The following is a 13,240-nucleotide window of genomic DNA, read 5'->3' as shown; positions in this document are numbered from 1 at the left end:
CTCCAAGGGGCCAGGGGGAGCTGAGCTGACCAGCGAGAGCACAAGTCCCCACCTCCAACCACGGTCCGGCTCCTGGGACCGCTCAGAGAGCGTCCGGAGGCCAGCGGCCCGCCCTGACGGTTCTGGTTGCCAGGAAAGGCGGTGGCTCCACGGTGTCCCAACCCGCTGGCGGGGCGGGCCCTGGCCAGCGCGGCGTCACGCGGGCGGGGCGGCCAGAGTCCGGGGCGCCAGGGCAGCGGCCAGAGTCCGATGGCGGCGGAGCAGGACCCCGAGGGGCGCGCGGCGGCGCGGCCGCTGCTCACCGACCTGTACCAGGCCACCATGGCGCTGGGCTACTGGCGCGCCGGCCGGGCGCAGGAGGCGGCCGAGTTCGAGCTCTTCTTCCGCCGCTGCCCGTTCGGCGGAGCCTTCGCCCTGGCCGCGGGGCTGCGCGACTGCGTGCGTTTCGTGCGCGCCTTCCGCCTGACGGACGCAGGTAGCCGCCCCCCCGCCCCCCGCAACCCCCGGCAGCCCCCGGGCCCGGCCGCCCCGGCGAGCCCTCGCCACCACGGCCTCTGTCGCCCCCAGACGTGCAGTTCCTGGCGTCGGTGCTGCCACCAGACACAGACCCCGCGTTCTTCCAGCATCTTCGTGCTCTCGACTGCTCCGGGGTGACGGTGCGGGCCCTGCCCGAGGGCTCCCTCGCCTTCCCCAGCGTGAGTGCCGGGGGAGCGGGGCACGGGGGTGGGGGCCAGAGCAGGGCCGGGTGGCGCCGAGCTGACAGCCCGCCCCGCAGGTGCCGCTGCTGCAGGTGTCTGGGCCGCTCCTGGTGGTGCAGCTGCTGGAGACGCCGCTCCTCTGCCTGGTCAGCTACGCCAGGTGGGGCCCGGGGCGCCAGGTGGTGCCTGGGGCGGGACACCCGCCTCCCGCCCGAGGCCGGAAGCCTGCTGACTTCCGGGCCCGGACCCGTGGGGCGTGGCCCCTGGGGGCGGAGCGCTGAGCCGGGGTCCTGGCAGGGGCCTCCGGCTCCCGCTGCTCGGGTCCTCGGGAGAGGCAGCGCTCTGGGTGGCTTCCCGGCCGTCACTGCGGGTCCCCTGCCCCCTTGCTCCCGCAGCCTCATCGCCACGAACGCCGCGCGGCTTCGCCTGATCGCAGGACCGGAGAAGCGGCTGCTGGAGCTGGGGCTTCGGCGGGCTCAGGGCCCCGACGGGGGTCTCACCGCCTCCACCTACAGCTACCTGGGCGGTGAGGGCCAGGAGACGGAGGCCTGGTTTGGGGGAGGAGGAGGCCAGCCCTGAGACCCCCTTCAGTGCCTGAAGTCCCCCAACTTTGCCTGATGCCCTGACCCCAGGCTTCGATGGCAGTAGCAACATGCTCGCAGGACAGCTGCGGGGCGTGCCGGTGGCCGGGACCCTGGCGCACTCCTTCATCACCTCCTTTTCAGGCACCGAGGTGCCCCCTGACCCGGTCAGTACCCTTGTCCCCCCAGCTGGACTCCAGAGGGCAGACCCCCCAAGCCGAGCCCTTCCCGGGGAGCAGGAGAGGCCAGTCCCTCCTCTGTGCACAGGCAGATACCACGCCTGGCCCACCCAAGCCACGCCGGGCAGGTGGTCTCAGTGCGGCACTGGGGAGCTGGCAGGCAGGTGGCTCAGACTCTCTGCTGGGGTTGAACCAGTCCCCACCCTGCGCTCTGGGTCCTCCAACCTTCACCAACCCTTCTCCATAGATGTTGGCTCCAGCGGCTGGTCATGGCCCCAGGGTGGACCTGGCCGCCCGCGTGGAGACGTGGCTGGAGCGTGTGTGTGGCCACCTGGGGCTGGGGGTGCGGGAGCCACACCGGGGTGAGCGGGCGGCCTTTGTGGCCTATGCCCTGGCCTTTCCCCGGGCTTTCCAGGGCCTGCTGGACACCTACAGTGTGCAGAGGTGAGGCCCGGGCATCCCCCAGGGTGGGCTCAGCAGAGCAGCAGCAGACCCCCTACCCCCATGTCCCCACCTGCAGGAGCGGTCTCCCCAACTTCCTGGCTGTAGCCCTGGCACTGGAGGAGCTGGGCTACCAGGCAGTGGGAGTGAGGCTGGACAGTGGCGACCTGCTTCAGCAGGCCCAGGAGACGCGTGGCGTCTTCCGAACAGTGGCGGCCCAGTGAGTCCCCCTGGGAGGGGCTTTGCCTTCTGAGAGATCCCCTCCAGTTAAGGAATATTGGGATGGGACAGAGGGAGGGAGGGCCCGTGCCTCTCCCACCGTGAGGCTCTCTGATATGCTGCTACCTCAGTAGAGGTACTGCAGCCTTGGCAAGGAAGCTGGGGTGGGCTCGCTCAGGGGCCCACAGAGCCAGTGTGGCTGAGGGCAGACTATCAGGTGGCGGGGAGACGGCATGACTGGGTTGGGAGGGGGCCGGGTGAGTCAGGAGCGTCTAAGGGCTGCCCCCGTCACAGGTTCCGGGTGCCCTGGCTGGAGTCCATCCCCATTGCTGTCAGCAACAACATTGATGAGCAGGAGCTGGCCAGGCTGTCCCAGAAGGTAGGCGGGGCAGGGGCGGCCCAGAGGGTGGCTCAGGGGGCCCTGGGCCTGCAGATGCTGGCCGAGCTCATTTCCCCCTCCCCCGCAGGGCAGTGAGGTGGACGTCATCGGCATCGGTACTAGCGTGGTCACCTGCCCTCGCCAGCCTTCCCTGGGCTGTGTCTACAAGGTGGAGACAGAGTCCGGGGCCCAGTGGGGATGGGCTGGGGATGGACCATGGGTCCGGGGAGAAGGGTCCAGATAGCTCAGCACCCTGTCCCTGTAGCTGGTGTCCGTGGGAGGCCAGCCGCGGATGAAGCTGACCGAGGACCCCGAGAAGCAGACGTTGCCTGGAAGCAAGGCTGCCTTCCGGCTCCTGGGCTCCGACGGTGAGGCCCCGCCCACCCTCTGCAGTTGAGCTCGAGGCCCCAGGCCCCGTGCATGCTCGGCGCCCTCACACGCGCACCCACGCAGGGGCTCTGCTGTTCGACGTGCTGCAGTTAGCAGAGGAGCCACCTCCCCAGGCTGGCCAGGAGCTCAGAGTCTGGCCTCGAGGGACCCAGGAGTCCTGTACCGTGAGGCCGGTGCACGTGGAGCCGCTGCTGCGACTCTGGGTCCAGCAGGGACAGGTGACCGCCCCTAGCCACCCACCCCCTTAGCCTGCGCCTTCAACTCAGATCAAGCTCGACACCTGACCTCGAGCCAGCCCCTTCCTCCCTCTTCCCCCCAGCTGTGTGAGCCCCTCCCATCTCTGGCCGAATCTAGAGCCTTCACCCAGCAGTCCCTGAGCCGTCTGAGTCCTGCCCACAGGCGGCTCGAGCAGCCTGCACTGTACCAGGTGGGTGTAGGGCCCACATCGTCAACCCGCCCTGTGCCCTCTCTCCCCCCACGGCCACCCATCGTCCCCCCCTCTCCTCCCTGCAGGTGGCGCTGTCTGAGAAGCTCCGGGCCCTGGTGGGCAGACTGAGTGCAGAGGTGCCCTCTGAGAGTCCCCTGCTGGGAGCTGCCTGAAATTAACATGAGTCACTCACTATCTCCACAGCTTGTCATGTGTCATTTCTTCACCCAGCCTGCCACTCACTGGACCCCCAGGGCTTCCCAGGGTGGGCTGGAGTCAGGAATCAGCATGAGGGTTCATCCTCCCAGGGAAGACCCCAGCCCAGCCAGGGCAGGTAGGCAGCCCCGTGCTGAGGCCTGAGGTTGGCTAAGGCCAGTGGGGTGCGGGTCGGTATCTGAGGCCTGGGGAGCTGGACTGTAGGAGCAGATCCGGGGCAGGACAGGGCAGGGCTGTGGGGAAAGGGAGGGGGCTTTGGTGCCCAACTAGGAGCTGGGGGGGTTGGTTACTGGAAGACCTCTCCATGCTAGAGACTCGAGGTGGGCTGGGGATGAAGTGCCAGATGGAGGGGCTCCGGGATTCCCCCCGGGCGGGGCAGGCTCGGTGGGACACCTCAAGCTTCCCCAGCCAAGGAGAGGCCTGGGTGTCCCCTGCCACTGCTGCTGCCAGCTCTGTGGGACCCTGTACCCCTGGGCTCCACCCATCTGGCTCCCCGTCGGCCCTGGCATCTGTCACGGCCCGGACTAGGCCTGGGCCTTGGGGACCCAGCTCCTGCCCCTGCAGTCCTGGGAAAGGAGAGGAGGGCTCGGGGCCTGCCTGCACTAGAGCTGGTGAGGGTGAGGGAGCAGGGACTGGCTCAGCTCTGGGCACCTGGCCAGGGTCCCGGGCTGGCCCTGCCTCTGTGTGAGCAGGCTCGTCAGGTCTCCACCGGCTTTGGCTGTGGAGGAGCCACTCAGGAGAGAGGTTTGAGGCCCTGCCGGATAGAGGGCGGGGCCTGGGCTTCTCCCACCTGGGGGGGGGACACAGGCAGGCCAGGACGAGGGGGAATGCCGACTGTCCAGGGTGCTTCCCGGAGCACTTCTGCCTGCCCAGGTATTTGGCCAGACCAGCTCTTCTGGCTCCCCTGGACCAGGCTGGGCAGTGGCCGTTGCGCTGCTGGGTGAGGGTGACAGCGGGGATTTGGGGCAGAGGCCCGGTCAGGCCAGCCCTGGGGAGCAGGAGGCTTGGAGAGAGACACAGACTCCGCCCGCCGCCGCCACACACACTTCAGGACACGCACCAGGCCCCAGGTACCCACAGGTCACCGCTTCTGAGCTTTGCACTTCCTCAGTGCCAGGACCCAGACACTCCCCCCCACACCGTGATCCATCCAGTGATGTCAGTCACCTGCAAGGGCACCTGGGAGGCACAGGGCAGCTCCTCTTGCTTCCGGCTCCCCCCCAGGGCTGCTCCGAATCACCCCCATGCCCGGGATGTCCGGCCGGGTCAGGATGCAGAGAGGAGAGCCCAGCCCCCGGCCGCAAGCGCAGCCTGGACCTGACTGCTTCTTTAGGGCTGAATCAGGCGAGGCCTCAGCTCAGGGCTGGGCCCAGACTTCTAAAACCTGCTGGGGCCTCCTCAGGGCTGTCTACGCCTGCCCAGGATTCCCTGCCCAGACGGGTCGGAAGTCAGGGTCAGGGACCCTTCCCCCCCTCCCCTTGCAGATCCACTGTCTCCCAGGGACCTTGCCCTTTTCCCAGGTCCTGGTGGGCAGAGCCTAGGCTGGCCACTCACCAGCAACAGTCTGGGCGGGAAGACCCTTCAAAAGCCCCCGTGGGCACCACACCTGGGGACACCCCCGTGTGGCTCCCCGACCTCCCGCCCCCACACGCTGCCACGCCTGTCCCTGGGCCCGCCTGCCTGGGGCCTGCTTCTAGGTGAGGCCTGGGCACGGCTTCTGGGAGGACCAGTGCCAGGTGCTGCAGGCTGAGCCCGGCTGAGCAGCTCAGTGTGCGCCGCGGCCATGGCTGGGGGCGCGTGGGACTGGGCCCGGGGGGCTCCCGTGGGAGCCCTAACCCTGACGGCTCTGGCTGAAGGGATCCGGGCCCCCCTTCCACCTGCCCTCAGCCCGAACCTGAGCTTGAACGTGGGGTAGAGCCTGGGCAGGCAGCCGCCATTTCCCCAGCTGGCAGTGAGCCCTTCTCCCAGCCTCCTGCCCAGGAGCCAGCCCCCGAGGGACCCGGTCTTCAGTCTGGTGAGCAGGAGGGATGCCTGGGGGGTAAAGGGGGACGGAGCCGGAAAAAAACAGAAAGGCACGGGGGTTTTGTCAAGAGCTGGGACGGGGTGGGGAGGAAGAGAGGGGGAGAAGCAAGGGGGTCTCATAGTCTCCCCTCGCCCCCACTCCCAGACTCCCCAGAGTTCCTTGGAAGAGGGGGCCCTCGCAGACCTGGCGTCGTACACGGCTGCCTGTCTGGACGAGGCTGGCTTTGCGGGAACGCGGGCGACAGCACTCACCCTGTCCTCAGCCCTGGAGGCCCGGGGGGAGCGGCTGGAGGACCAGGTTAGCCCCCGTCCCCTCCCTGCCCTTGGAGTCTCCCGCCTGGTCCCCTCCAGGGTTGGAGGCTAGAGGGAGCAGCCCCCTTCAGGCCGCAGCTGCTTGGTCGGGGTACTGAGGGTAACGTGCAGGGGTCACGGAGACTGGACTACTGACGTCCGCCCCTCCTCGCCAGGTGCACGGCCTTGTGCGAGGGCTGCTGGCACAGGTGCCCAGCCCGGCGGAGTGGAGGCCCCAGCGGGCGGCCCTGCAGGTGCTGAGCGCACTGGCCCTGGAGCACCCTCGGGACGTGGTGTGTCCACTGCTGCCGTGCTCACTGCCCCCGGCCCGGTAACCCGCCCCGCCCCGCCCCGCCGGACGCCGCATCCCCCCCCCCCCACCGCGGCCCCGACGCAGCTTCCCTCCCCTTTCCAGCTTGTTGTGGAGACTGGCCCAGGGTGGGGTGGGTCATGGCGGGGCAGGGCCTTCCCTGCCTTCCGCTCCTGCCTCTCATCCACTGAGGGTCCTCAGTGCTGGGTTCCAGGCTTGGGGCCTGCCTTCTCTCTCCAGGCCTCTCCTGCAGCCCAGCCTGGCGGGGTGTGCTTCTGAGCAAGCCAGGCTGCTGCACCCCAACGCCCGTGGCTCTTCGGTAGTCTGCCCCAGGAGAAGCTATTTGTGGCTTTATTCTCTACGGTGAGTGTTCATAACGCCAGGCTTGTTTCACCGCTACTGGCCAAACGGGGTTCTGAGTGGTCCCTGCCGGGCAGCTGGCCGGGCAGCTGGTCCTGCAGACTTGGCTCCCTTGTGGTCTCTGCACAGACGCCACTTATTTTGTTTCTCTGGGATCGCGGGCTTGATTACCTGCCCCTCCTCCTGCTGGAGTCCTAGTGGCCGCCTCCCCGACCTGGAGACTCCCCTCATCGGCGCGCCGGGCTCTGGCTCGCACGCCCCGTGCCCCCGGGGCGGCAGCCGAGCTCTGGCGTGGCCTGAGCCAGAGCCCGCGCGAGAACGGGCAGGTGCTGGTGCAGCTGCCCTGGGTGCTAAAGGGCTCGGCCAGGTTCCAGCTGGAGGCACTGGCGGTAGGTGGCATTGCCAGGGGACTCCCCTGGCCCTGGCCCAAGGGGACAGGAGAGTCTGGGCTCAGGGGTTCGGGGGCAGCAGGCTGTCACCTGAGTCACACCCATCCATAACGTCTCTCAAGCATAGAGGCTTTGTCCTCGCCTTGTCTGCGGTGTCTGAGCCTGAATGAGCCCCTTGTTCCATAGGCCACTCGCGCCCTTGGGGAGATGCTGGCTGTGTCCGGCTGCGTGGGTGCCACACGGGGCTTCTACCCGCATCTTCTTGTGCTGGTCACACAGCTACGTGAGCTGGCCTGGGACCCATGCCCCACTGACATCCCCAAGGTTTGGGCCCCATCCCACCAAGGGCTACCGTACAGCCACGCCAGGTGAGGGGTGCACACCGGGGGGAGTGAGGGCTGGGCCAGTGCCCTCCAGCTGCACAGGGGAGGCCTTGAAGGCCCTGTTCACTGGGGATGCCTGCTGAATGGTGGTCACGTGCATGGAGCAGGCTGGAGGCTGGAGAAGACTGGTGGGAGCCCACACCCACCTGGAGGGTGTCCTGCTGCTGGCCAGGTGCAGGGCAGGGGCATGGGGGTTGTCGGGTAGAGGCTTCGTGAGGGGCGAGGCCGGAAGCGGAGGGAGAGCTCCCATTTCCGCCTCATCACAGTGCCATGGTGGCGCACGCCGACCACCAGCTGCGAGGCCTGTTCGCGGACTTGCTGCCCCAGCTGCGCAGCGCGGAAGACGCACAGCGCCTCACGGCTATGGCCTTCTTCACCGGAGTGAGCCCGCTTCCAGGATGGGTGGTGAGGGGTGACCATGGACTTGGCCCCTAAGCGGCCGGGCCGGCACGGGAACGCGAGCGTGCCGACCCTGTGTCCCCCCGCCCAGCTGTTGCAGAGCCGGCCCACCATACGGCGTCTGCGGGGGGAGGAAGTCATCCTGGAGCGGCTCTGCGCTTGGCAGGGCGACCCCGAGCCCACCGTGCACTGGCTGGGCCTGCTGGGCCTCGGCCACCTGGCGCTGAACCGCAGGAAGGTGAGGGGCAGGACTGGGCGGGGTCTGGGCGGGGTCTGCGAGGGGTCTCCCACGAGTCCCCGTCCCTGCAGGTGGCGTCACGTGAGCACGCTGCTGCCCGCGCTCCTGGGCGCCCTGGGCGAGGGTGACGCGCGGCTCGTGGGCGCCGCACTGGGGACGCTGCGGAGGGTCCTGATGCGGCTCGTGGGCGCGGAGCTGGGACCGCTCCTCCCACCGCTTCTGGAAGACGTGAGCCCGCCCCTCCGGCCCCGCCCGTCCCGCCGTCACCACCCCCTCCCCAGGCTCTCCCAGGGTTCCTCAACCAGGCCCCGCTCCCGGCCCCCAGATCGCGCCCCCAGACGGCAGCCCTCCGGACACCCTCTCCCCGCTGGCTCCGCCCTCACCGCGCCCTGCTATGCAGGCCCGGGACTCGGTCCGCGCCTCGGCGGTCGGGCTCCTCGGGACGCTGGTGCGGCGCGGCCGGGGCGGGCTCCGGGTGGGGCTCCGGGTGGGGCTCCGCGGCCCCCTGCGGAAGCAGGTGCTGCAATCTCGTGCCGCTGCTGTTGCGACTGTATGACCCCAGCCGGGACACCAACGAGGTCAGTCCCCCCAAGACTGTCCCATGGCTGTCTCCACCCAGCCCCACCCATTCCCACGACAGCTGCCTCTCCAAAGATTACAGGTCGGGGACTTCCCCCAGGACCTCAGGTGCAGGTGACATGCGCAGCCAGGTTCCTGGTCATTCCTGGGCCGCCTGCGCCTCCACCCCTCATCCTGGCCACCTTCCCCCTCCCAGGCTGTTTCTTGCCACTTTCTGGACTCCTAACCTTGCTCCCTTCCCCTGTTCCAGAGCTCAGAGTGGACCCTGACCCTCTGTGACCAGGCCCTGCGCTGGGGCCTACTGGAGGAGATGGTCACCGTGGCCCACTGCAACAGCCCTGAGGCCCTAAGCCGCATCTGCCACTGCCTGGTCAGTTGGGGGAGGACAGTGACAATGATGGGGTATATGGTCAGCTGCCCGCTTGGTCCAATATACACCAGGGCCACTCCCCCCAAACTGAGTCTTCCCACCCTTCCAGTCAAGGTGGTGGCAGGTCTAAAGCCTCAGGTCCTGATGCCATGTCCCGGGGGATCCCCAGGGTCCTCAGCCCCTGGACTCACCTCTGCGGCCTCCCTTCCATGCAGAATTGGCCCTCCTGTCCTGCCATGAGCCCTTCTGTCCCCGGGTTCAGTGGTACCCAAGTCACGTGCCCCTCTTACTGAGCCAGACCCAGGGCTACCTGCGGAGCCCACAGGACTCCCTGCTCTGGGCAGCTGTTGTGCTCATGGGTAAGGCAGTCCTGGTGTCACACTGTCCCTTGCACCTAGGGCTCTGGGAGCTGGGCCAGCCCCTCCCTGCTGTGGGCATGGGGCCAGCACTCAGGGTTTGCTTTGGTCCAGGCTTCCTGGTCCGTCACTCAAGCCCGAGCCGCATCAACCAGGACCTGCTAGACAATCTGTTCCAGGGTGAGGACCCGACTCACCGGGGCATGGGGTTCCGGAAAGGTGGTGGGTGCTAGGGCGGAGCGGATGGGAATGGATGGATGGAGAGCTGGGGCTCTGGGGCCCTCCCACGCCATGAACTGCCCTGTCCCCACAGACCTGGGGCAGCAGCAGAGTGACCCTGAGCCCACTGTGGTGGCAGCGGCACAAGCGTCCACCCAGCAGGTGGTGCTGCTGGCTCAGGCGCCACGCCCACCCTGCCCGGCCCCCACCAGTCTACAGAGACAGCCCGTTCCAGCACCACCGGAGCCCTGCTGGCCCCTGGGGCTGCTTAGGACCAGGCTGAGCCCGACTGGCCCGCCTTCCGGGTGGGAGCCAGGGTGCTGTCTGGCACCCCACCGCTCTGTGGCCAGTCTTGGCAGGGGCAGATCTGCAGAAGAGGCCCCCCCCTTGAGGGGCACCCTGGGCTTGGTGCTGGGCACCAATGCCTGCCCCCCGGAGCCATGCAAGGCCTGTTGCCCACCAAGACCCCTCTCTGGGAGCTCACCCCCCCAGACAGCCCTACGACCTAGACGGGGCACGCACCTTCTGACGGAGCACCATTTCACCCTCAGCTTCTTGCCTCGTACACCCCTGGGTCCATCTGTCCCCCCTCAGCCCCCTGCCTGGATGACACCTGACCTCCCGGGCCGAGGCCTGGCGGGGGCCACTGTGAAGCTGGCACAGCCCTGGGAGCCGGCGCCGTGATAGGCCACCCTCTGCCTGGGCCCTCCCGGCCACCCCAGCAGCCCATCACCCCTCGTCACGTGCTCCACTCCTGGCTGGCCATGTCCTGGCCTGAGGTTCTGAGGTTCCTGGCCAAGAAGCACTGATCTGTCCTCCTGTCCACGCCCGCTGCCCCACAGCCTGGCCCCGTGCCTGCCCCTCCCCCGCACTTACCGCGTCAGACCCCACCTGGGCCTTCTCCGGAAGCTGTCCCTGACCTCCCCACTGGACAGCACGGGCCTGAGATGACACCTGCGGGCTCAGGTGTGGGCTGCCAGCATTCGCACCCCACTAGGCTGAGCTGTCGCGCCAGCACCCCAGCACCCTGCTCAGGGGTGAATGGAGGCGTGACTGGACGTGTGGGGAAGAGGCCCCTCAGGACGGCTCCGAGGCCATGACCCAATCCATCCAGACCCTGGACGGGCGGCTTCCTCCACCTGGAGTGCCCACCTTGAGGTGTCCTCTTGCCCTTTCAGGGCCCCCCCAATGCTGCCTCCTCCTCAGAGGAGGCCTCAACTCACACAGCCTCTTGGAGGCTGGGGTCCTGCCCATCCCTGTGGAAAGCGTTTAAAATAAACACACAGATCCTAGGGGTTCAGCGTCTGTCTGGGGCCTGGGTCTGGGCCAAGGCTGGGTTCTGATGCGCTGGGCCTGGTCCGAGATCGGGCTCGGGCTAAGATTACAAGGAAGACAGCACGTAGCCAGGAGTTTGGGTCAGCTCCGGGGTGGGCGGAAGGTCAGGCAGGTTTCACCCTGAGCTGAGAAGCTGAGAAGCTGTGCTTTGGGCCTATGGATGCTGAGCCAATGGGGTTGGGGCTCAGCAGGAAGGGGTTGGGTCTCCTCGTAGGTCATTCCCAGGGCAGGGGAGGCTCGGGCCGAGGGCACTGGTCTGTGTGAAGCCAGGGGTGTGGTTTGGGGTATTGGTTCGGCTTCTCCAAAGCAGATGCCCAAACTGGATTAAACTACAAGAAATATATCGGGGTACACGCTGGAGAGGCCAGGAGGCTGTCAGACGCCCGTGAAGGAGAGGAGGACGGAAGGAAGGGAGGTTGGTGGGAATGTCCTCAGGGGCTTCTTCCGCCTGTCACCCATCACGGAGGCTCCAGCTCCCAGGCCCGGGGGTCCCTCCTCAGCTTCCATGGCTGCAGGTAGGGCCCACGAGGAGCACCCTCACAGCCGCCCGACCTGGGCTGGGTCTGGGCCCGGGCTCATCAGGAGCCTGGTGGACCTCAGTGGCAGCCCCCATGGGCAGAAGCAAGCCTGGCCCCCACTGCTTGCAGCCGAGGAGCCAGAAGCTGGGTGAGCATTTGATGCCCATTTCCCCACCAGGCACACGCTTGTCCCACTGCAGAGAACAGCTGGGCAGGCTAGTGGCAACCCCCACAGTGATGCCCACTGGAGAGGAGAGCCCAGCCTCAGATGAGGGCTCGGGCAGGCAGCACCCCGCCTCTTCTCGCGACACCTCCGTGATGCCTGGGCTTCTTAGGCCTGGGAGCCCGTACTCCGCCCTGTAGCGGCCATTTGGAGTGCAGGCTTCGCTTGCATGATCAGTCTTGTGTGCAGGACTGCCTTGCCACGGTCCCCTGCCCCATCGCTGGAAGCCCTGCTAGACTCCCTGCTTGCCAGGTGTTAGGTTCACTTAGAGCCCGTTGCTTTGTCCTGGGAGTGTAACCCTTCTCGGGGATTTCTCTGCTGGGATCCTCAGGGAGGCTCCAGGTGGATCAGTGCTGCCATAGCCCCGCTCCCAGGCGAGCATCGCTGGTCTGTGAGTGTCCAGGCTGTCCAGGCTCTTCCAGTCCCGTCCCCCTTGGTTTTGCCTTTCAAGTCCCCCTAATGAGGTTCCCAAAGGAGGGGCGTGGGCCCTGGTGAACACAAACAGGCTTGAGAGGCGTCCAGCTTCTCCTCTCCCTGTGTGAGGGGTAGATTTCTAGGGGTTTCTTTTTGCTTTTTTAAACATTTATTTATTTATTTAGGCTGCACCAGGTCTTAGTCCGGCACTCGTGATCTTTGTCGCGGCACGTAGGATCTTTTAGCTGCGGCATGCATGTGGGATCTGGTCCCCCGACCAGGGATCGAACCCGGGCCCCCTGCATTGGGAGCACAGAGTCTTACCCACTGGGCCACCAGGGAGGTCCCTTCTAGCAGTTTCTGTACCAGGATCTGGGATGTTTGGGGAACCCTCTGGTTTTGTTTTCTTTTTTTAATTATAAATTTATTTATTTATTTATTTTTGGCTGCGTTGGGTCTTCGTTGCAGTGTGCGGGCTTCTCACGTGGTGGCTTCTCTTTGTTGTGGAGCACGGGCTCTAGGCACGCGGGCTTCAGTAGTTGTGGCACGCGGGCTCAGTAGTTGTGGCTCACGGGCTCTAGAGCGCAGGCTCAGTAGTTGTGGCGCACGGGTTTCGTTGCTCCGCGGCACGTGGGATCTTCCCAGACCAGGGCTCGAACCCGCGTCGCCTGCATTGGCAGGCGGATTCTTAACCACTGTGCCACCAGGGAAGACCCAAACCCTCCGTTTTAATATTAATTTTACTGTTGGCCTTGACCCTGAGTTTTCTCGGGGGTTAATGTCCCAACCACAGCAGGGCCGATCATCCCTTCTCTTTAGCCAGTCCTGAGGCTGCAGGGCGGCGGTGAGCCTGACAGGAGGGGAGTGCGGCTTCCCCTGCCTTCCGCCAGGCGGAGGATGGCAGACTGGCTCCCACGGGGAGAGGCGAATTTCTCCTGGCTGTTCAAGCTCCAAGATGAGAATAACTCCTTGGCTGAATCAGTTACTATCTCTCCTTGCACGTGGGGCCGTTCCACCCCTGCCCCCACCTCCCAGGGAGGCTCAGGCACCCTGGTCCAGGGAGGCTCTGAGCCCTGCTGAAGGCCCAGGGACTGCGACTCAGGGGCCCAGAGGCCTCCTCTCGAGAGACTCTTACCTTTGAGCGAATTAATTTGGATGAGACACACCCCAAAGGCCAGTTTCTCTGGTTCGGGTCACTTCCCTGGGGCCCCAGTGTAGCCCCAGGAGTGCAGATCTGTCTGCCTGTCAGTACACCTTTTCTCTGTCCTCTCTGCAGCCCCGGAGGGCAAGGACAGCCCCCGCTA

At 66.6% G+C, this 13,240-nt stretch overlaps 3 protein-coding genes across 3 annotated transcripts in view; 2 read left to right on the top strand and 1 right to left on the bottom strand.

The window, feature by feature from the left end:
- Nucleotides 1-13,240, bottom strand: part of ZNF623 (zinc finger protein 623) — a 281,848-nt gene that overhangs the window by 60,848 nt on the left and 207,760 nt on the right.
- NAPRT (nicotinate phosphoribosyltransferase) lies at nucleotides 250-3,511 on the top strand. Its single transcript, XM_065895314.1, has 13 exons — nucleotides 250-475; nucleotides 568-695; nucleotides 776-858; nucleotides 1,094-1,224; nucleotides 1,331-1,446; nucleotides 1,706-1,902; nucleotides 1,979-2,119; nucleotides 2,413-2,497; nucleotides 2,586-2,666; nucleotides 2,763-2,865; nucleotides 2,951-3,105; nucleotides 3,207-3,314; nucleotides 3,401-3,511. Exons 1-13 carry the CDS (start codon nucleotides 250-252, stop codon nucleotides 3,485-3,487), a joined length of 1,641 nt encoding a protein of 546 aa, XP_065751386.1. The 3' UTR covers nucleotides 3,488-3,511.
- Nucleotides 5,314-9,729, top strand: MROH6 (maestro heat like repeat family member 6). Its single transcript, XM_065895725.1, is given in 15 exon segments — nucleotides 5,314-5,436; nucleotides 5,698-5,850; nucleotides 6,020-6,173; nucleotides 6,784-6,902; nucleotides 7,089-7,270; nucleotides 7,320-7,457; nucleotides 7,552-7,666; nucleotides 7,776-8,150; nucleotides 8,323-8,447; nucleotides 8,449-8,500; nucleotides 8,752-8,871; nucleotides 9,113-9,230; nucleotides 9,342-9,407; nucleotides 9,541-9,634; nucleotides 9,636-9,729. Coding segments are annotated over 15 exon segments (2,028 nt in total).

The sequence above is a fragment of the Phocoena phocoena genome, chromosome 17, assembly GCF_963924675.1.
Source record: "Phocoena phocoena chromosome 17, mPhoPho1.1, whole genome shotgun sequence".
In the NCBI taxonomy this organism is placed as follows: domain Eukaryota; kingdom Metazoa; phylum Chordata; class Mammalia; order Artiodactyla; family Phocoenidae; genus Phocoena; species Phocoena phocoena.
This window is presented reverse-complemented; position numbering and strand designations above follow the sequence as displayed.

Excerpts from the sequence above, each read along its gene's own strand:
- NAPRT (XM_065895314.1), top strand. The coding sequence starts at position 250 with ATGGCGGCGGAGCAGGACCCCGAGGGGCGCGCGGCGGCGCGGCCGCTG. Across the intron at positions 2,120-2,412 it reads TTCCGAACAGTGGCGGCCCA|GTTCCGGGTGCCCTGGCTGG; the intron begins GTGAGTCCCCCT and ends CCCCCGTCACAG. Across the intron at positions 3,106-3,206 it reads TCTGGGTCCAGCAGGGACAG|CTGTGTGAGCCCCTCCCATC; the intron begins GTGACCGCCCCT and ends TCTTCCCCCCAG.